The 21714-nt window shown below is 46.6% G+C and overlaps 1 protein-coding gene across 2 annotated transcripts in view; it reads left to right on the top strand.

Annotated features, from left to right (window-relative positions):
- The first annotated feature begins 884 nt into the window (after positions 1–884).
- SLC44A2 (solute carrier family 44 member 2 (CTL2 blood group)) overlaps positions 885–21714 on the top strand; it is a 64004-nt gene continuing 43174 nt past the window's right edge. The window contains exon 1 of one of the 2 annotated variants that reach the window (XM_066593588.1): positions 885–1053. In XM_066593588.1, coding sequence (XP_066449685.1) covers positions 1011–1053 — 43 coding nt within the window. In that variant the 5' untranslated portion in view covers positions 885–1010. Of the gene's footprint in view, positions 1054–17254; positions 17396–21714 lie in introns of those variants that run through there. The other variant, XM_066593589.1, reaches the window with a different exon arrangement.

The raw sequence follows: 21714 nt of genomic DNA, 5'->3' as shown, positions 1-21714 counted from the left end.
CTGTACAGCTCCGATGTTGGAAGACATTCGTCGGGGTTCTCTTACTGTATATTGCCAGCCTCTCTGCTGTCAGAGCCTATCCAACGTGTCACCTCATGCAGTATTGGCTTTAGCCAGCAGATAGCGCCATTGTATAACAGCAGAAAAAAAGTGAGCCCCCTAGGAAAACCAGGATACAAATTGGATTGGAAAGGGTTAAGAGCAAATGCCTGTTAGTGGCATTTGATGGTATTCAGCCCTCACATGAGATATATACAGATATTGGGACAATGGTCCTTCACATAGAGGCAATATAAGTGGTTACTGTCTCTGATTGGAGGATTGGATGCTAATCATCAGAACAAGGCCCCTAAAAGCATAGGCCACTGGAGGTCTCAGATTGGTGAATACCAACGTATGAGAATCACCAACCAGGGGCAACTAATGAGGAAAGAAAAAAAAAACTATGATCTCTGGACATAGTGTCTGAAACACACTGTATCCCTTTAGTTTCCTTGTCTGTCCCCTTTTTTCTGTTCTTTGTGTGTTTTTTAGTGTCTGTCTAGTCCCCGGTATGTGCTGGGTTATAGGTAGTGTCACACCTTATTGTAAACGGAAATTTGTAATAAAAGTTATATTTTAATAACACTATAAATAAATTCATCAATTTTTGGGTGCTTTCCTGTTGTCCGCTTTAACAAGTCTCACATTGTGCATGCTGCTCCCTGTGAGACCCCATCCAAGAGGGTAGGGGGATGCATTATATCAGCGGTGACTCACCCCCTTCATTCTCATTGGTGGAGGGTGCACAGGGTGTGGTGTCATTGTGAGACTGGGGGCGGAGCCAGGCTGCTGCAGAAGTGACATCTGGAAGAGCAGAGGGGCTGAGGAATTCATCAGAGCAGGAGGCTGTACCGCTTCTGTATGGAGGCAGGGGGGGCTCAGGACACAGGCTACAAGCACTGATATAGGAGAGACCAGGGAGTATACGGAGCACATCAGGATAGAGAGACGCTACATACAGCTGAGACATGGAGGATGATACAGAGAAGACCCCTCCTGATGAAGCATATGGTAAGAACTCTATACTGGTGCCTCCGACTGAACAGCCGGGAACTGGGATTAATGGTCTTACTAGAGTATAGTGATAATGATAACTGTTATACACCATATAACTCCTCCTATTACTCTATATAACCTCCCTATATCTCCTCCTATTACTCTATATAACCTCCCTATATCTCCTCCTATTACTCTATATAACCTCCCTATATCTCCTCCTATTACTCTATATAACCTCCCTTATATCCCCGCTTACTACTTTATATAACCTCCCTATATTTCCTCCTATTACTCCATATAACCTCCCCTATATCTCCTCCTATTGCTCAATATAACCTCCCCTATATCTCCTCCTATTACCCCATATAACCTCCCTTATATCCCCGTTTACTACTTTATATAACCTCCCTATATTTCCTCCTATTACTCCATATAACCTCCCCTATATCGCCTCCTATAACTCCATATAACCTCCCCTATATCTCCTCCTATTACTCCATATAACCCTTCCTATATCTCCTCCTATTACTCCATATAACCTCCCCTATATGTCCTCCTATTACTCCATATAACCCTTCCTATATCTCCTCCTATTACTCCATATAACCTCCCCTATATGTCCTCCTATTACTCCATATAACCCTTCCTATATCTCCTCCTATTACTCCATATAACCTCCCCTATATCTCCTCCTATTACTCCATATAACCTCTCCTATATCTCCTCCTATTACTCCATATAACCTCCCTATATCTCCTCCTATTACTCCATATAACCTCTCCCTATATCTCCTCCTATTAGTCCATATAACCTCCCCTATATGTCCTCCTATTACTCCATATAACTTCCCCTATATGTCCTCTTATTACTCCATATATCCTCTCCCTATATCTCCTCCTATTGCTCCATATAACCTCCCCTATATCTCCTCCTATTACTCCATATAACCCTTCCTATATCTCCTCCTATTACTCCATATAACCTCCCCTATATCTCCTCCTATTACTCCATATAACTTCCCCTATATGTCCTCTTATTACTCCATATATCCTCCCTCTATTTCTCCTCCTATTACTCCATATAACCTCCCCTATATGTCCTCCTATTACTCCATATAACCTCCCCTATATCTCCTCCTATTACTCCATATATCCTCCCTCTATATCTCCTCCTATTACTCCATATAACCTCCCCTATATCTCCTCCTATTACTCCATATAACCCTTCCTATATCTCCTCCTATTACTCCATATAACCTCCCCTATATCTCCTCCTATTACTCCATATAACCCTTCCTATATCTCCTCCTATTACTCCATATAACCTCCCCTATATCTCCTCCTATTACTCCATATAACCTCCCCTATATCTCCTCCTATTACTCCATATATCCTCCCTCTATATCTCCTCCTATTACTCCATATAACCTCCCCTATATCTCCTCCTATTACTCCATATAACCCTTCCTATATCTCCTCCTATTACTCCATATAACCTCACCTATATCTCCTCCTATTACTCCATATAACCTCTCCTATATCTCCTCCTATTACTCCATATAACCTCCCCTATATCTCCTCCTATTACTCCATATAACCTCTCCTATATCTCCTCCTATTACTCCATATAACCTCCCCTATATCTCCTCCTATTACTCCATATAACCTCCCCTATATCTCCTCCTATTACTCCATATAACCTCCCCTATATCTCCCCCTATTACTCCATATATCCTCCCTCTATATCTCCTCCTATTACTCCATATAACCTCCCCTATATCTCCTCCTATTACTCCATATAACCTCCCCTATATCTCCTCTTATATGAAGATATGGTCACCATGTATGAGTAGTGTTTCTGTTGTATCTTCATTCTCCCCCTCCTCCGCATCCTTTTCCTCTTTTCACTTCCTCTCTATGACTTGAGGTTTCTCACCCATTCGCCCAGTATATAAGCCTCAGTCTGGTCATTAGTCCTACAAGTGGGAGATCTAACTACTTGTGACCTGCACATACATCTTTTGTCCGGTTTCCTCACCATCACTTGCCAATGGCGCCAATACTTTTCCTGCACTGACTTTTCATGGTCCAGCTTCTTAAGATAAGTGCCTAGACAATCTTCTCTAGATCTTCGTTCCTTTTTCTCCCAAGTCCCAGGCATAGAAGCCTCCATGGCAAAATCAAAATATGCACCCCTATTGGCAGAGGTTCATGCCCACACCTGTGCCACCTATTCTTGGACCATCCTTCTACACAGCTTATGTGCTAGTTCTCTGCCCGGGACATGTGGGATTGTTATGTGCCCGTTGTCTTCTCCCCACGAGGTCAATGATGTCCTCAAAGAGAATATCTGCAGGCGTTGGCTGTCTATTCCTACAGGAACCGGCAATACTCCTATGTGCAGACAGACCACGAGAAAAGAGAACTTGCGGTGATGACACACAGTAGGATGTTCCTATACATGAGAGCCATGTGCTCTTATCTCATGGTCTTCTTCTGCATGATGTCATCACTATAAATAACTCCATCAGCTTCCCACTGTGATATACATGACCCAACTGTGTAGGTCTCACGCCATATGAAATATAGAAGCCGAAGACATTTATAGGAACTGTCATCTGTCTCACCCTATAGAGCATACAATATATCACTTTCACCATAAAATCAGTAGACGTCTCGAAATATGCTTCTATGCACCGCAAGGGCACCCATATACCCGCGGTGCCTGTGCCTATATGATGTATTGGCAAAGTGTAGACACCCTTCTTATAAAATGAGGAATAATGGTTATGAAGGGCCAGGCAGTCCTCACTACTTCTCCTACCCTCCCACCTTGTTTGTCTACCAGCATGCCTGTCTGCAGCGCCGGCAGCGCGTGGGTTAAACCTCTGCATTGTTGTGTATAGACTGCAAGGTCCGGCTTATACATGAATGATGTCATCTCTGTTATGAGAACAGCATGCCAGATAGATTATGCTGCCACATAGTGGACACTCTTGTTATTGCTCTATAGGGTGGAGTCATCTTATTTTACAGTCTACAAGCCGGGTTGGATTCTTTATGAAGACCCTTGCGTTCTGCTTAGGTCAACCAAATGCAGTTCTCTGTAGCTTCAGGACGGGTCTGTGGGACTACATGAGCCGGACCTGTAGGTGAAGAGAGTATGTGTCACCTATCTGCAAATATATAGTGCCGCCATGGTGCAATCCCAGGTGAAACCAACAAACATTCCAAAACCAGATCTGGTGACTTGAAGAGGGTCGTCTCGGGATGACCGTTGTGTGCACGGTCAATATGAACTGAAGGCGCACCATCTGAGAGGGGCTCTCGCTGGCCTATGGCTTGACTTGTTTTCTAGGCTTCCGGCTTCTGTTACTGGACCCTGAGCTTGTTTTAGTACATACCTTCTTCTTACTCCGGGGTAACGAATCTCGGTTCTATCTGAACTCCATTACCGATGCTCATTGCGTCTACCAGGGTGGCTGTACATGGGACAACTATCAACAACTTTGCAGGGGGGTGTACACTTGTTCGGCGTGCGCCTTCCACCAAATGCTGATTAGTTCCCTCTTCTTTTTAAACATTTTCCCCTCCCACTTAACACTTATTGACTCCTGAAAACACATAAATAGGTGCGAATGATCCTTGACTGAACAGTCCTTGCTGGTCTTCGAAAGAACACTCGCCGCTACGGTCTCTGGCCGGTTTTGGTCTGTGAAGATACAATTGCTGCGGCGACTGTTCAATGGAACCAACGACAGACCGCAGCAGTGACTGTTCACTCGAACCAACGACAGACCGCAGCAGTGACTGTTCACTCGAACCAACGACAGACCACAGCAGTGACTGTTCACTCGAACCAACGACAGACCGCAGCAGTGACTGTTCACTCGAACCAACGACAGACCGCAGCAGCGACTGTTCACTCGAACCAACGACAGACCGCAGCAGTGACTGTCGTTGGTTCGAGTGAATTGGTTCGACTGTTCAATGGAACCAACGACAGACCGCAGCAGTGACTGTTCACTCGAACCAACGACAGACCGCAGCAGTGACTGTTCACTCGAACCAATGACAGACCACAGCAGTGACTGTTCACTCGAACCAACGACAGACCGCAGCAGTGACTGTTCACTCGAACCAACGACAGACCGCAGCAGTGACTGTTCACTCGAACCAATGACAGACCACAGCAGTGACTGTTCACTCGAACCAACGACAGACCGCAGCAGTGACTGTTCACTCGAACCAACGACAGACCGCAGCAGCGACTGTTCACTCGAACCAACGACAGACCGCAGCAGTGACTGTTCACTCGAACCAACGACAGACCGCAGCAGTGACTGTTCACTCGAACCAACGGCAGACCGCAGCAGTGACTGTTCACTCGAACCAAGGACAGACCGCAGCAGTGACTGTTCACTCGAACCAACAACAGACCGCAGCAGTGACTGTTCACTCGAACCAACGACAGACCGCAGCAGTGACTGTTCACTCGAACCAACGACAGACCGCAGCAGTGACTGTTCAATGGAACCAAAGACAGACCGCAGCAGTGACTGTTCACTCGAACCAACGACAGACCGCAGCAGTGACTGTTCACTCGAACCAACGACAGACCGCAGCAGTGACTGTTCACTCGAACCAACGACAGACCGCAGCAGTGACTGTTCACTGGAACCAACGACAGACCGCAGCAGTGACTGTTCACTCGAACCAACGACAGACCGCAGCGGTGACTGTTCACTCGAACCAACGACAGACCGCAGCAGTGACTGTTCACTCGAACCAACGACAGACCGCAGCAGTGACTGTTCACTCGAACCAAGGACAGACCGCAGCAGTGACTGTTCACTCGAACCAACAACAGACCGCAGCAGTGACTGTTCACTCGAACCAACGACAGACCGCAGCAGTGACTGTTCACTCGAACCAAGGACAGACCGCAGCAGTGACTGTTCACTCGAACCAACGGCAGACCGCAGCAGTGACTGTTCACTCGAACCAACGACAAACCGCAGCAGTGACTGTTCACTCGAACCAAGGACAGACCGCAGCAGTGACTGTTCACTCGAACCAACGACAGACCGCAGCAGTGACTGTTCACTCGAACCAACGACAGGCCGCAGCAGTGACTGTTCACACGAACCAAAGACAGACCGCAGCAGTGACTGTTCACTCAAACCAACGACAGACCGCAGCAGTGACTGTTCACTTGAACCAACGACAGACCGCAGCAGTGACTGTTCACTCGAACCAAGGACAGGCCGCAGCAGCGACTGTTCACTCGAACCAACAACAGACCGCAGCAGTGACTGTTCACTTGAACCAACGACAGACCGCAGCAGTGACTGTTCACTCGAACCAACGACAGACCGCAGCAGTGACTGTTCACTCGAACCAAGGACAGACCGCAGCAGTGACTGTTCACTCGAACCAACGACAGACCGCAGCAGTGACTGTTCACTCAAACCAAGGACAGACCGCAGCAGTGACTGTTCACTCGAACCAACGACAGACCGCAGCAGTGACTGTTCACTCGAACCAACGACAGACCGCAGCAGTGACTATGCACTCGAACCAACGACAGACCGCAGCAGTGACTGTTCACTCGAACCAAGGACAGACCGCAGCAGTGACTGTTCACTCGAACCAACGACAGACCGCAGCAGTGACTGTTCACTCGAACCAAGGACAGACCGCAGCAGTGACTGTTCACTCGAACCAACGACAGACCGCAGCAGTGACTGTTCACTCGAACCAACGACAGACCGCAGCAGTGACTATGCACTCGAACCAACGACAGACCGCAGCAGTGACTGTTCACTCGAACCAATGACAGACCGCAGCAGTGACTGTTCACTCGAAGTCCACTTAGACCTATCTATGTGTGTTAAGTTAATCTGGCAACCAATGAGTCTGCGTTGGGCAGGTCACCAAAAATTTCGCACTGGTTTATTCCTCCCGTTTTTCATCCTCCCTAATGTCCCTCCTCAAAATTTGGTTTAGCGGTTACTTACTCTTGTATTCCCATTCCACCAATCCAGATCTCACTAGTGTGTTACTGTACTGACTTCCTGTTGCCACTAGCTCTTCCATGGGGACATGTCCAGTATTCATCCGGGAAGTGTCTGTGGTGGAGGTATCTCCCTCTCTTGTAATAAACATACAGAGTGTATGTGTATAGTGATGTCTATGGCCAGCATGGAGACTACCGCTGCACATCCACTAGGGCAGTACAGTGCCCAGCTGGGCAACTCAAGTTGAATGATGCAGCTTTTGCACATCTTCATTTTGTTTACCGCGAAGAGGACAATGGACATAACACAACATTTTCATGAACGCCTTTGGAATTTGATATTGCCGTTTGTGAAGGACACGAGAACATTACGCTCCATTGCCTGTAAACAATCCGCGGTGGCGGCACGATCCAAACTTGGCTGCCTACTGGGCATCCGACCCGTCAAAGGGTTAACATGAGCCTTGAGGATTTATGTATATGAGAGAACGGTGGGTGGATTTACTTTCCTGTTTCCTTTTAATACGGCGACCCGTATAAATTCTGAGACTGATCGCATTAATTCTGGAGGAAACGGATGTCTGAAGATTACGTTCTAGAGTGAAGAAACAAAACATTTCCTGTTTGAGCGGAATCTTTGGTGATCTACGACAGTTTCAGATCATCTACCTGCCCACGGATCTCAGCTACCAGAGGCTGAACTGGAAATCCCTGGGCCCTAGTGCAAAATCTGTAACCGGCCCCCCACTTACCACGTTTTCTTACAAGGCAAAGGGATCTTTGAACCCCCTTAGGCTGAAGGACCAGGTGCAACTGCCACCTCTACGCCCCTGTGCCTACACCCCTGTCTCTCCTCATACGCAGTGGTCACACACTTGTCAACTTAATGATCAGTAAGTGAGTGTCCACAGTGCAGTGACCCCAAAGCTGCCCATAGACGTCAACAGCATCATAAATGAATTATATCGATACGTGACGTCGCACAGGGCAGTAGCCACCAGCTTGTAGGGTGGCAACAGAAGGATGTATGCTGGGGGTGATTGCCTTCATTAGTCATCCTGGCCAGATGATCTTCTTCCTCTATGCAGCAACGTCTTGTAGACCTACATGAATCCTCCTCCTCCCAACTCTGTCTCCTCTCTGTCAGTCCATCAGCGCCCTCACAACGCAATCCCTTGGTTCTGCTACTGTATTTATGTTATGAGCTTGATTCTGGGGCTGTATTTATATTATGAGCTTGGATCTGCTACTGTATTTGTTATGAGCTTGGTTCTAGTACTGTATTTATGTTATGAGCTTGGTTCTCTACTGTATTTATGTTATTAGCTTGGTTCTGCTACTGTATTTGTGTTATTAGCTTGGTTCTAGTACTGTATTTATGTTATGAGCTTGATTCTCTACTGTATTTATGTTATGAGCTTGGTTCTGCTACTGTATTTGTTATTAGCTTGGTTCTAGTACTGTATTTATGTTATGAGCTTGGTTCTCTACTGTATTTATGTTATGAGCTTGGTTCTGCTACTGTATTTATGTTATTAGCTTGGTTCTAGTACTGTATTTATGTTATGAGCTTGGTTCTCTACTGTATTTATGTTATGAGCTTGGTTCTGCTACTGTATTTATGTTATTAGCTTGGTTCTAGTACTGTATTTATGTTATGAGCTTGGATCTGCTACTGTATTTGTTATGAGCTTGGTTCTAGTACTGTATTTATGTTATGAGCTTGGTTCTCTACTGTATTTATGTTATTAGCTTGGTTCTGCTACTGTATTTGTGTTCTTAGCTTGGTTCTAGTACTGTATTTATGTTATGAGCTTGGTTCTCTACTGTATTTATGTTATGAGCTTGGTTCTGCTACTGTATTTATGTTATTAGCTTGGTTCTAGTACTGTATTTATGTTATGAGCTTGATTCTCTACTGTATTTATGTTATGAGCTTGGTTCTGCTACTGTATTTGTGTTATTAGCTTGGTTCTAGTACTGTATTTATGTTATGAGCTTGGTTCTCTACTGTATTTATGTTATGAGCTTGGTTCTGCTACTATATTTATGTTATTAGCTTGGTTCTAGTACTGTATTTATGTTATGAGCTTGGTTCTCTACTGTATTTATGTTATGAGCTTGGTTCTGCTACTGTATTTATGTTATTAGCTTGGTTCTAGTACTGTATTTATGTTATGAGCTTGGTTCTCTACTGTATTTATGTTATGAGCTTGGTTCTAGTACTGTATTTATGTTATGAGCTTGGTTCTCTACTGTATTTGTTATGAGCTTGGTTCTGCTACTGTATTTATGTTATGAGCTTGGTTCTCTACTGTATTTATGTTATGAGCTTGGTTCTGCTACTGTATTTATGTTATGAGCTTGGTTCTGGTATTGTACGAGGTGCATTCAATTTCTAAGGTCTGCTAATTTTCTTCTAACACACTGCTTACCCCAGAAAGCTGAAAGTATCGTCACTTCTCCACATAACCTCCCTTCTTGACGTACATGTTTTTCACAATGTCTAAGCCATGATGGCATGGCTGCTGCAAATGCTTTTTTGGGATCTGTTTTGCCCACTGGAAAATCGTTGATGCAAGAGCGGCACGACTGGAAAGCGTGCAACCATGGAGAGCGCCCTTTATTGTTGCTAAAAGCCAAAAAAAACTAGGTGCAAGCGTGCAAGCTCAGGTGAGTTGGGAACGTGAGGAACCACTTTCAAAGTTGTCATGAAGAAATCCCTCATTAAGGGGAGCCCGGTAATCAGGATCGTTGTGTTGATGGATTGGTGGCACCCACCTGGAGGAAACTTTCCGTATCTTCAGGTCTTCAGGCGGCATGGTGTGCGCAGATCCTCCAGGAATACCGACTTTTCAGGCAATCTCTTCCATAGTCAATTGTCCGTCCTCCATAACCACTTGTTGTACCCGTGTAGTCGGACCAGCTGGTATCTGTCCAAGGCTTCCTTGGTTTGTTCTCACACAACATTTGGCATTCTTAGAACTGTCGCATTCCCCCCAAAATGTCAACGTCTTCTAAAATGTGTCCCACGTTTCTATCTGCTCCTTTTCCTGAGAAAGAAAATTCAGAGACCTTAGAACTTGAATGCACCTTGTATCTATAGACTGAGGTTAGTTTGTGCTATATATGTATTTTATCAGCTTGGTTCTGGCGCTGTGTTTATGTACCGAGCTTGGTGGTGGCCCTGTGCATAGGGAATAAGTGTCGTTGGTAGGAGAAAAGCCTTTAGGCCGAATGACCATGGTCGGATAATCGCTGCAGGATTCACGGTCAGACACCCGTCACGAATCCCCCTGCAATATCCGTCCATAGACATGCTATGTTAACAGATACTCCCCTGCCTATGAGTGGAAATCACCTGCCATTTTCCGATCTCTCAGGGAAGAATCGCAGCATGTCCTATTCATCGCGAAAAATCGCGTGGACGGCATCCATTGCAGTCAATGGAAGCTGTCCATCCCGCGATATTCCGGGAAGTATCGCAGGAAATCGCGTCACTGCCCAACATTGATCGCGGCATGTAAGTGGTGAACAGCAGGGATCGGTGTTCTCGCTGATCCCTGCTGTTGCAGCAGAAAGCCCCACTGTGGATGGTGCAGGCTCAGCTCCTAAGCCGGTGATATCTATAAGATGTAGGTGTAGATCTGTTCGCGGGAACCCCTTCCCAGTCAGAATGTAAACCTACCTGTGGTGGGAAGGGATCTCTCTTGGAAGGAATGGAGTTGACCTGCAGTGCAGCACCTAAGCTATGGCCAGTTGTGGCGCTGTTCTTGGAAGAAAGCAGCCATGTTTTTTTCTAATTCTGTACCACCCCTTTAATTCGTCTATCCCAGTGTATAAATTCTGTGTTTCGTCCCTTTCTCAGGAATCCGCGGTCATTTCCTCAGTCATACTTTGGCGGTCGGTGACCTCATTAGTGGGACTTCCTTACCAAGAGTCCTTAGCTCTCACACTTTCGATAAGTTATTTTTCCAGGCCTCAGTAAGGGACCTTTTACACTGGATGGATCAGTCCGCGCGGACGTTTCTGCGCCACAGTTATCCCCATGGGGCTTGAATTCCGCACCTGTAAAAATCCGTATGTCTTTATTTCAAAACCCCAAGATTTACTTCGGCAGCAGAAATGTTTTCTGAATTAGGAACGTCTTGCGGAATTGTCGGATTTCTAACATACAGATGTGATTCCGCAATTAAAATTTGCGTAAAAAAGCACATGAAATTCCATAGAACGAATTCCGCAGTTAGGACGTGCCGCGATTCGTTTCGCACCATGATGCGATGCAGGAAAACATCTCTCGTGTGTATGACCCCAATCAAAAATGGGTTCATATTTGTGCGTCTCGCAATGCTCAAATTTCGTACAATTTTTCTCACCTGTGTGAAGTCGACCTAAAAAAGACGTGATGTGAAGGATGGCAAAGATGGTGGTCAAAGATCATTGCCTTCACCAACGTTATCGCCACATATGTATCTATGATATGCGGGGTCGGCCACAGAAAACATGATGTCTGATAATTGGACAGCGTGTTCGAGCTGACAGACTCCCTTTAACCCCTTAATGACACGGCCTACTTTGGTCCTAAGGACACAACGATTTTTGGGGGGATTTTCATCTTCACTTTTAAAAGCCATAACCTTTCTGTGCTCCGCCCTGTATCAGATTATTTTGACTGGTTTTCCACTTTCCGTGTTGCACCACTGGCCACTTGACTGCTCTTGGGTGTGAAAGTTGTAGGCAGGTGCAGCCTTTCACAGTATTCTTCGAGCTGTGGCTTCAGATGTCACTGTTAAATAAACAACCGCTGCTGATTGTAATTAGCTGCATATTAATGTGTCTTCAGCTGTGCGGTATTTCGGTATTTCCAGTAACCTATTACCTACTAATCCGCCGGCATGTACTGGCAGCCACACGAACCCCCCACGCACAGCTCTAATACATGCAGCAACACTACTCCTCTTCCAGATCCTCACTACGTACGCCTCCTGCACACCAGTCTTTTTTTTTTTTGATGGAACGTTGCCCAAGTAAATTAATCAATGTGGCAAAAATGAGAATTGCCCATTCAAGTCAACGGCATTACAATAAAACCAGAGGGCACGCAGATGCCATACGTGTGCTGCCCGTTTTTCTTAAAGAGACCCCGTCCCATCCCCACAGCCCCTTAAACTAAGTTATGTTACAAGTCAACAGGTGAGTATGTGAAAGGGACTCTGAAAAGAGTCCGATTTTCTTGCGGGACTTAACAGGCGGACACCGCTGGATCGTGTAAGCGGGTGAGTATAAAAAACGCACCACCCTGCTCCCTGTCACATCACCTACCGGCACCGTAACTTTATGTAGGGACGCGAATTAAAATAGTGGACGCAGACTTCATATGGATGGCATATGTAATTGCGCACTGATGAAAAAAAACAGATGACAAGCTGATCTTAAGGTGCCCTGATGTTGGGATCACCTATGACTAGCAATAACACGTGGGGGATTCTGGTAGCAAATGTTCATCTTCCCTGCAGCGCCTCCACAGGAAAAAAGCAGCATTACACGGTGTCCATTAAAATCAATGTGCTGTCCGTGTAATGCGGAAAAATGCTGGGTCCTCCAAAGGGAAACCTTTGCTATGATCAGTCACTCCAGTTTAGCTTACATTGGCTGTTGGAGTTTGCAGTTGTCTGCAATCCTCCAGTATCATCAGAGGGTCAGGCTGTCTCTGTTGCCCGCCATGCTTTACACTGCAGCTCTGCTCAACAGGAAGCCTGTGCATGGAGACAAATAAGAATGATTACCACAAATATGTGACTCCTACACAAATATGTGGGATAGGATGAAGATGTAGCTCAGCGTCTTGGCAGCAGCCTCCCACCTACCACCATCTGTAGGATGTACACGGGCCAATACACGTGAGGTCCCATGAAGCCGGGCGCAGACACACGGACGTATCTTCTGTCCGTATTTTTACGGATAAAACATGAACTCATTGAATACCCCATGGGAGCGCAACGGGCGGATTCGTTACATCTTTTTTTTGCATGTTGCCAGTGAAAGTGAAACATCTGGATGCCACCTGCGTATTTTGGAATTGAAAAAGGCTTAAAACTTTCCGAATTGCCCAAAAATAGGATATGATACGATTTTTCTCCGTCGCTCTGAGAGTAAAGTCGCCCATTTGTATAAACCCATGGAAAATAATGGGTTCTTTTCCCGTGCGAGTTCTGTTCATATCGCAATCGGACGAACGTATGTGAGGAAATCGCCGTCTGAACACGGTCTAACTATAATGGAAGGAGCAGCCCTCGTGAAAAGCATCGCCTGGGGGTGCGGAAGTGTCCCAGACGGGGAGGGCTAGGCGTGCAAATACAGACGGGGAGGGTCGCGGCGCAGCAGCGTGCAGCTGAACATTAAAGGGACAGTACGCATTCAGGCAGGAGTCTACTTACTGGTCAGTTAACTGCAGTCTGTTGTTCCCTGTTATCAGCCACTGGCTTATCTCATATATCTCCAGTGCTGCAAACCTTCACCTTCATGTGTGTATATGACAGTATCTTTCTATAAGGGCTCATTCACACTGGCGATCGCGATATCGCCGCGAGAAAATCGCTGCAAAATCGCAGTTTTGCTCATGAGACGGTCTGAGCGTCAGAGATGCTTTTTGTTGCAAGAACACCGCTGCCGCTTGCGATTTTTTTCGCACGATTTTCTTGCACGTTTTTTTCTCGCGTTAGACCATAGGAGTTTTCAATGTTAAAAATACATCGCAAGTTCGTGCGTTGTGATGCGATAAAGAGGAGGCTCCATAGGGAAACATGGGAGATAAAAATCACAAAACACAGAAAGAGAGAAAAAAATGTTTTTCACTCCACATCGCAAATGGGAATGACACCACTGAAAATCATTGGTTTCATAATTCTGCGTTTTCACTCTCTCTCACATTGCTCAAAAAACGCACGATTTTCTCGCACGCGTGAAAGCACCCTAAGGGCTCCCTCGCCCACTGAAAGTCGCGGCAAAATCGCGTCTATGTTTACACGATTTTTGATAGTCATCGCTTCTTTTTCTTACGATAGGTCTTTGCGAAATCGCGTGGTTGCGAGTGTTTTTCCACACGGCTGTACACAGCATATCGTTTGCGTGGATGAAAGATCTCCCCTCCAGCCGGCATTCTGGCTTTTCTATCTATTTTCCTATGACGTTGCGAGCGTTTCCGCCCTGATGCGCAATGTTAATTGCGAATGGGCGATGATAAACTCGCATCCATTGACTTTACTGGGGCCGTCCGCACGGAATGCGCACTATAATGGAACACGCTGTGATTTTTCTTGCGCTCGCAGAATATGCAAGTCATATCCGCGAGTGTGAAAGAAAAAGCGAAAATGCCCACTTTTTACCGCGGATCTCCAGCATGGACGGCGATTGTGGAATCCGCAATTTAAATCCGCCTATGTGAGCCTGACCTTGAGGGAAAGGCGCAGGTCAGACAAGCGCACGCCTCCCTACAAAGTTATTGGCCAGTCGTTGAAAGATAAATGATTATCTGCCTATAACCGGCGATGGTTAATCAACCAGCGACTACTTTTAGGTGAGCTGCAATGAAGTAGCCGGTGAGCGAATTCTGACTCATGACCCGGTTGGTGGCTGTGTTTACACGGAACAACTTTTGCTTACATTCGCTCTGTTGAGTGACTATTTGGATGATGGTTGACCCGTGCAAAGCCGTGCTCCTTCACAGAGGTGTATACACGCTGCTTCACACGGATGTATACACGCTCCCTTACACGAATGTATATACGCTCCTTTACACAGGTGTATAAATGCTCCCTCACACGGGTGTATACAGGCTCCCTCACACAGGTGTATAAACGCTCCTTCACACGGGTGTATACACGCTCCTTCACATGGGTGTATACACGCTCCTTCACACGGGTGTATAAACGCTCCTTCACACGGGTGTATACACGCTCCTTCACACGGGTGTATACACGCTCCCTCACACGGGTGTATACACGCTCCCTCACACGGGTGTATACACGCTACTTCACACGGGTGTATACACGCTCCTTCACACGGATGTATACACGCTCCCTTACACGGGTGTATACACGCTCCCTCACACGGGTGTATACACGCTCCCTCACACGGGTGTATACACGCTACTTCACATGGGTGTATACACGCTCCTTCACACGGATGTATACACGCTCCCTTACACGGGTGTATACACGCTCCCTCACACGGGTGTATACACGCTCCCTTACACGGGTGTATACACGCTCCCTTACACGGGTGTATACACGCTCCCTCACACGGGTATATACACGCTCTTTCACACGGGTGTATACACGCTCCCTTACACGGGTGTATACACGCTCCCCCACACGGGTGTATACACGCTCCTTCACACGGGTATATACACGCTCCCTCACACGGGTATATACACGCTCTTTCACACGGGTGTATACACGCTCCCTCACACGGGTGTATACATGCTCCCTCACACGGGTGTATACACGCTCCCTCACACGGGTGTATACACGCTCCCTCACACGGGTGTATACACGCTCCCTCACACGGGTGTATACATGCTCCCTCACACAGGTGTATACACGCTGCTTCACACGGGTGTATACACGCTCCCTCACAGAGGTGTATACATGCTCCCTCACACGAGTGTATACACGCTCCCTCACAGAGGTGTATACATGCTCCCTCACACGAGTGTATACACGCTCCTACACATGGGTGTATACACGCTCCCTCACAGAGGTGTATACACGCTCCCTCACACAGGTGTATACACACTCCCTCGCATGGGTATATACACGCTCCCTCACACAGGTGTATACATGCTCTGCACCACACACATAACACGGAGCGCTGAATCGCCATTGACTTGCATCGGAGTATTCAGCCCCACGTTTTTCGCAGCACCTCCTATTTCAGTCCGCATTGGGATTGCGTGAATTCAGTCACAACGAATCAACGGATCCGCTTCAGTTTTTTTTTTTTGGCGTGCGTGAAAAAACACTGTTAATACGAGTGCAAAAAACCCCACAAGGCCAGACGTGCAGGAAATACGCGGTGTCACAGACCGAAAACTGCATACATCCGTGTGAATGAGCCCCAGGGTGTATGGGCAGCTTGAGGCCTCCCGCACACAGGCGTTCAGCAAAGCCACGCAATTTCAATCGCGACACTTTGCGGGATTTTACTTCCAGATTTGCTGTGAATTAAGAACGTCTTGTGGAGTTGTGGGGCTCATCCATCACACTAGCCATCACAGAGGGCGATGCGTTCCGAGGGACACGGAAAGATAGGACATGCTGCGGCTTACTCCATTGGAGTTCATATTTGCAGGAGTTTTGTGCGTCTCGCAACACCCAAAACTTGCGCTAGATTCACGCTTGTGTGTTTTGGCCCATTTTATGTGTTATAATTAGAGATGAGCGAACCTACTCGGCCACGCCTCTTTTTCGCCCGAGCTCCGCGATTTTCGAGTACTTCCGTACTCAGGCGAAAAGATTCGGGGGGCGCCGTGGGTGAGTGGGGGGTTGCAGCGGGGAGTGGGGGGGAGAGGGAGAGAGAGAGGGCTCCCCCCTGTTCCCCGCTGCTACCCCCCGCTCCACCACGCCTCCCCCTGCCCCCCGGCGACCCCCGAATCTTTTCACCCGAGTACTGAAGTACTCGAAAATCGCGGTGCTTGATCGAGTAATTACTCGAAACGAGTATATTCGCTCTTCTCTAGTTATAATTAGTAATTAGACTTTGGCGTCACTTTTTTATACTAGTACATAAAGCTGAATTTAATCTGCGGTGAAAACCATATTTCAGACTACAAATTGGCGCACTTTGCGCAGGCAGCACTGCGATGTGAAAATTGGTGCATTTTTGGTGCAGCGTAAATTGGGCCAAGTCTGTGCGCCACTTTTGTAAATTTGGCGCAATGTAAGACTGTCAGATTCTAAAATGATTTGGCGCAGTATACACCAATGTTCACAAATAGGGTCAGTGGGTTGGAGGTGGCACGTAAAAACTGCTAATACTAGTACTGGAGGGGATGGTGGCAGTGCCCACACAACAGCTGCACACTACTGCCCCCCTTCCCCACAGGGGGCTCCGCAGCCTGCCCCTCAGCCCTCCCCCTCCGCCTCCATGAACCTGACACTAGTTAAACCAGTTTGGACGGGACTGAGAGGTGTAATTGGGTGCCTGGGACCAGCTGACATGGGTGGGGGCCAGAGACGGAGAAAATAGCAGGCGGGGAGGTAAGAGGGGAGTGGGCCGCCGGAGCAGGAGAGACGCAGCAGCATGGGGGATCAGGAGAACTACTATGGGAAGCATGGTAAGCCATGGGTTAACTGGGTGCTGGCACACTGTGGGCACGCCGTACATGTTTAGGTATATAACTACCAGCGCTGCCCCAAGCGCCGTCGCATAGAGATCACCCTGCTGCTAACTTGCGTATGCAGATACAGCAGAGCTGAGTTTGTCATTTGGCGCGGCTCGTGGTCATATTGTGATGTGAGGTTTAGTATAAAAACTGCATTATCTGAACTTGTTGAGGTATGGCGGCGCGCAAATGGTGCAGCCTCGGAAAAGTAAATTCCACCCTGAAACGTCCCAACATCCACTGTCGGTGATACAGTAACCAGGACCGTCTGATAACCTGTACAAGTATAATGTGATAACCCGACTAATGTAACTAGTAGTGACTGACAGCCCAGTCAGATAACTAGTAGAGTGTGATATTCCTGCTGACAACCCGTACCGAGGCCATGACTAGACTACACTGTGATATATGTAATGTATACTTAGGGATAACCCTGTCAGATATGACTAGTACACTGATATATGTAATGTATACTTAAGGATAACCTGGTCAGATATGACCAGTACAGTGTGATATTACTGCTGACATCCCGTACCGAGGTCATAACTAGTACACTGTGATAACCTGGTCAGATATCACTAGTTAATGTATACTTACGGAAAACCCGGTCAGGTATATAACTAGTACAGTGTGATATTACTGCTGACCTCCCGTACCGAGGTCATAACTAGTGCACTATGATAACCTGGGCTGCTGGAATTTAGGAAATATGGATAACCCGCCTAGTCAGGTATAACTAGTACACTGTGATAACCTAGACTGCCAGAATTTAGTAGATATGGATAACCTGGTCAGATATAACTAGTACAATGTGTTATTACTGCTGACAACCCGTACCCAGGTCATGACTAGTACACTGTGATAACCTGGGCTGCTGGAACTTAGTAGATATGGATAACCTGGTCAGATATAACTAGTACACTGTGATAACCTGAGCATCTAGTAGATATGGATAACCTGGTCAGATATAACTAGTACACTGTGATAACCTGAGCATCTAGTAGATATGGATAACCTGGTCAGATATAACTAGTGCACTGTGAGCCCTCAGGCTAATATATACTTATGGATAACCCGGTCAGATTTGACTATACTGTGACCACCTGTGTTAATATAAATAGTACAATGTGGTATTACTGCTAACAACCTGTACCAAGGTCATAACTAGTACACTGTGATAACCTGAGCATCTAATAGAGATGGATAACCTGGTCAGATATAACTAGTACACAGTGATAACCCAGGCTAATATAAGCTTACAAATAACCGGGTCACAAATAACTAGTACACTATGATAACTTGGGATCATATATACTTGCAGATAACAGAGTCACATATACCTAGTATACTGTGATAACCTGGGATAATATATACTTACAGATGACCAGGTCACATAGAACTAGTACACTGTGATGACCCGGGTTAATATATACTTACAGATGACCGGGTCACATAGAACTAGTACACTGTGATGACCCGGGTTAATATATACTTGCAGATAACCGGGGCACATATATTATCCTGGGTCATCACAGTGTACTAGTTATAGGTGACCCGGTTATCTGCAAGTATATAACTAGTACACTGATAACCTGGGCTGCCGGAAGTTAGAAGACATGGTTAGCTAGAACCCAAATACCCTAGACTAATGTAACTAGTACACTGCATCAACGTGAGCAAATATCACCGATGGCATCCCCTTATCTGCGTTTGCTGGTATTTACTGATAACCTGTGCCGATCCGATAACTGGAATAATGCAATAATCTGGTTATACAGCCGGTCCGATAACTAGGAGGAGGTTTACCATTTGCCGTCTTCTACGCTTGTGGTGGTTTTTGGATAAGACTCCTATTCGGATATCATGTGAGATTTGTGAATGGAGTCCTATACGTGAGCGAGATTTTGCGTTTGCCCATTGTTTTCAATGGAACAGGAAAACGCATCGCCCAGCGGATCGCTACTTCACTGAAGAACGGCTTGCATCCATGGGTAAATCGTACGTTGGCGAGCGCGATATCGGGCTACGTTTCATGCCGCACTCAGTCGTGTATAGGTAGCCTCGGGCTAATGCCAGCCTTGTCTGGTTTCTTGGAGATAAGCGGCGCCAGTGTTTTAGATAAACGCTGCTCTCCCTCCATATAAATAGGCTGCTTCTCCAAGCTGAGGATGGCTGTCCGCTAACATCTATCTGCGGCCAACTTTCTTACTGAAGTGTACGATTCTGACTGATTGGTCTCAGCCCCCTCCTTCTGCTGATCAGTAGGGGGGTCCAATCCCACCGCACCACATAATGTCGCTGGGTAGGTACGTTGCGTCCTATTGCAGCTGAATGCTTTTGCATGATGTCTGCCAGGTAAGTGGATGCCCATATGTTGCTGTGATGAGACGGGCAGGACCAGCCAAGGGCATCGGCCTAAGTAATGAAAGAAGTTCTTCATCCTTAGTAAATAAGGCTGAGCTAACAGCGGACGCCGAGCGCTTCCCAATATAAACTGTGCTGGAATCCGGTACCTGAAAGAAGGTTCTGAGAGTGCCGCTGCTGGAGGGAGCGTGCCTCATCCATGAGGTTCCTATACGGACAGGGTACGGGGACTGTAGCCTATGTATAGATCATATAAACACACTGCTCCCCAAATAGTACCCCTCAGAGGTTGTCCACCTGTAATCTACTGATGGCTTCAATATTACATTGGTAGGGAATTGCCACCCGACTCCCCAGCCGATCAGCTCTTTGCTGGGTCAGTGTATTCATACAATGAACTGATTTCTGCAGGAAGCAGACAGCTCTGTTCTTAATTTTGTGGCCAGGCTTGGTATTGCAGGCCAAGTTCCCATTCACTTCAATGCGAACTTGAACTGCAATACCAAGCCTGGCCAGTGCAGTGGAAATGGAGCTGTCTGCTTTTACTGCAGAAATCAATTCAGTACACAGGCCCAGCGGCCAGATGATTGCCAGGAACCCCCAACAATCTACTATTGATGACCTATGCTGATGGGTTACAACTGGGCAGTCCCTTTTAGAGTGTCTCATCCTGTGAGACCTTGTAGTATGTGATTAGTCATGGACATCAGTGCAAAAGGAAAAATATGGGTGATTTTCTGCATCTTATACAAGGAGATCTCTGACCGATATTGGGCTTTTAAAATTGCAACATTGATTGCAAGTAGGAGCGCGCGAAGAATGTCTGGTGACACTTATAGGTAGATTATCCATCGGTAATCCACATCCTACTGCTATCCCATAACCCTAAAGTCTGAAGATTATCCTGGATAACCTGTACAAGTCAGACCATTGTCCTCATAAGACGATTACGCTCAACTCAGATCATCCTGGTATCTGGGGGCAAAGAAAAATAGAAATGTGTAGATTTTTTACTTGGGTGGGTTGTACTCCCTTTTTTGGGCGGGAGGGGGGGAGGCAGCCCTTTTTGAAAGTGGGGTCCACTAAAAGTAAGCAGATCACAAGTTGTCCCATTGCTGAGATTCCCAGCGATCGGCTGTGATCTGCAAGAGAGCCTGACAGCTACTGTTTCATTTTCCTGCAGTGCCCCCACAGGTAAAATGAAGCATTACATGGTGATGACTGAAATCAATGAGCACTTTGTAGCTGCCCTTCAGTCTGGTTACTAGATGTGGAACCCCTCTAATGAGTGTTTTCTTTTTTTTTTCTAGAGCAGATGTTAATGGAACATTTCTGGTTCCTGACATTAGCAGATTACACAGAAACTAACGGAAAATCAGATTGGCGGTGTGATAGCGAGCGCCGCGTCCAGCGCCTGTTTGTTGGCATCTGATGAGAGAGGAGGTTGAAAGCTCGCGGCTCTGCCATTACTAAGTGTTTCCAGATGTTTTATGGAAGACTCCTGTGCAGAGAACGAATACGGTGTGGAACGCGTCCATGAGCGATTCCGGGGGGGGGGGGGGGGGGTTTTGGCGGATACTTTAAAGACCAGAGGGAACCCAACATTTACTTGGGGGATGGGGGAAGCTCCTGATTGGCATATAAACACGGGCGAGAATCTCATGTGAATGTGAAAGCCATTCTTTTGAATGGGTTTATTCACATGAGCTATTTATTTCCTCCCTCTTCCCCGGTCGCAGCAATGGTGCGAGGAACAAATAATCGCAGTATGTTCTATTTTCGGATGTTCCCACGGAAGCAATGGCCACTTGTTTCCTATGGGATCTTTAAAAAAGGAAAAAAACAACCGTATCACACTCGCATGTACATGAGCTTGGCGCAATTTAATGATTCCTATTGCAAATGCT

This window comes from Eleutherodactylus coqui, chromosome 2, assembly GCF_035609145.1.
Source record: "Eleutherodactylus coqui strain aEleCoq1 chromosome 2, aEleCoq1.hap1, whole genome shotgun sequence".
Lineage (NCBI taxonomy): Eukaryota > Metazoa > Chordata > Amphibia > Anura > Eleutherodactylidae > Eleutherodactylus > Eleutherodactylus coqui.
Note: the sequence above shows the minus strand (reverse complement) of the source record. Positions and strands in the feature narration are given on the sequence as shown.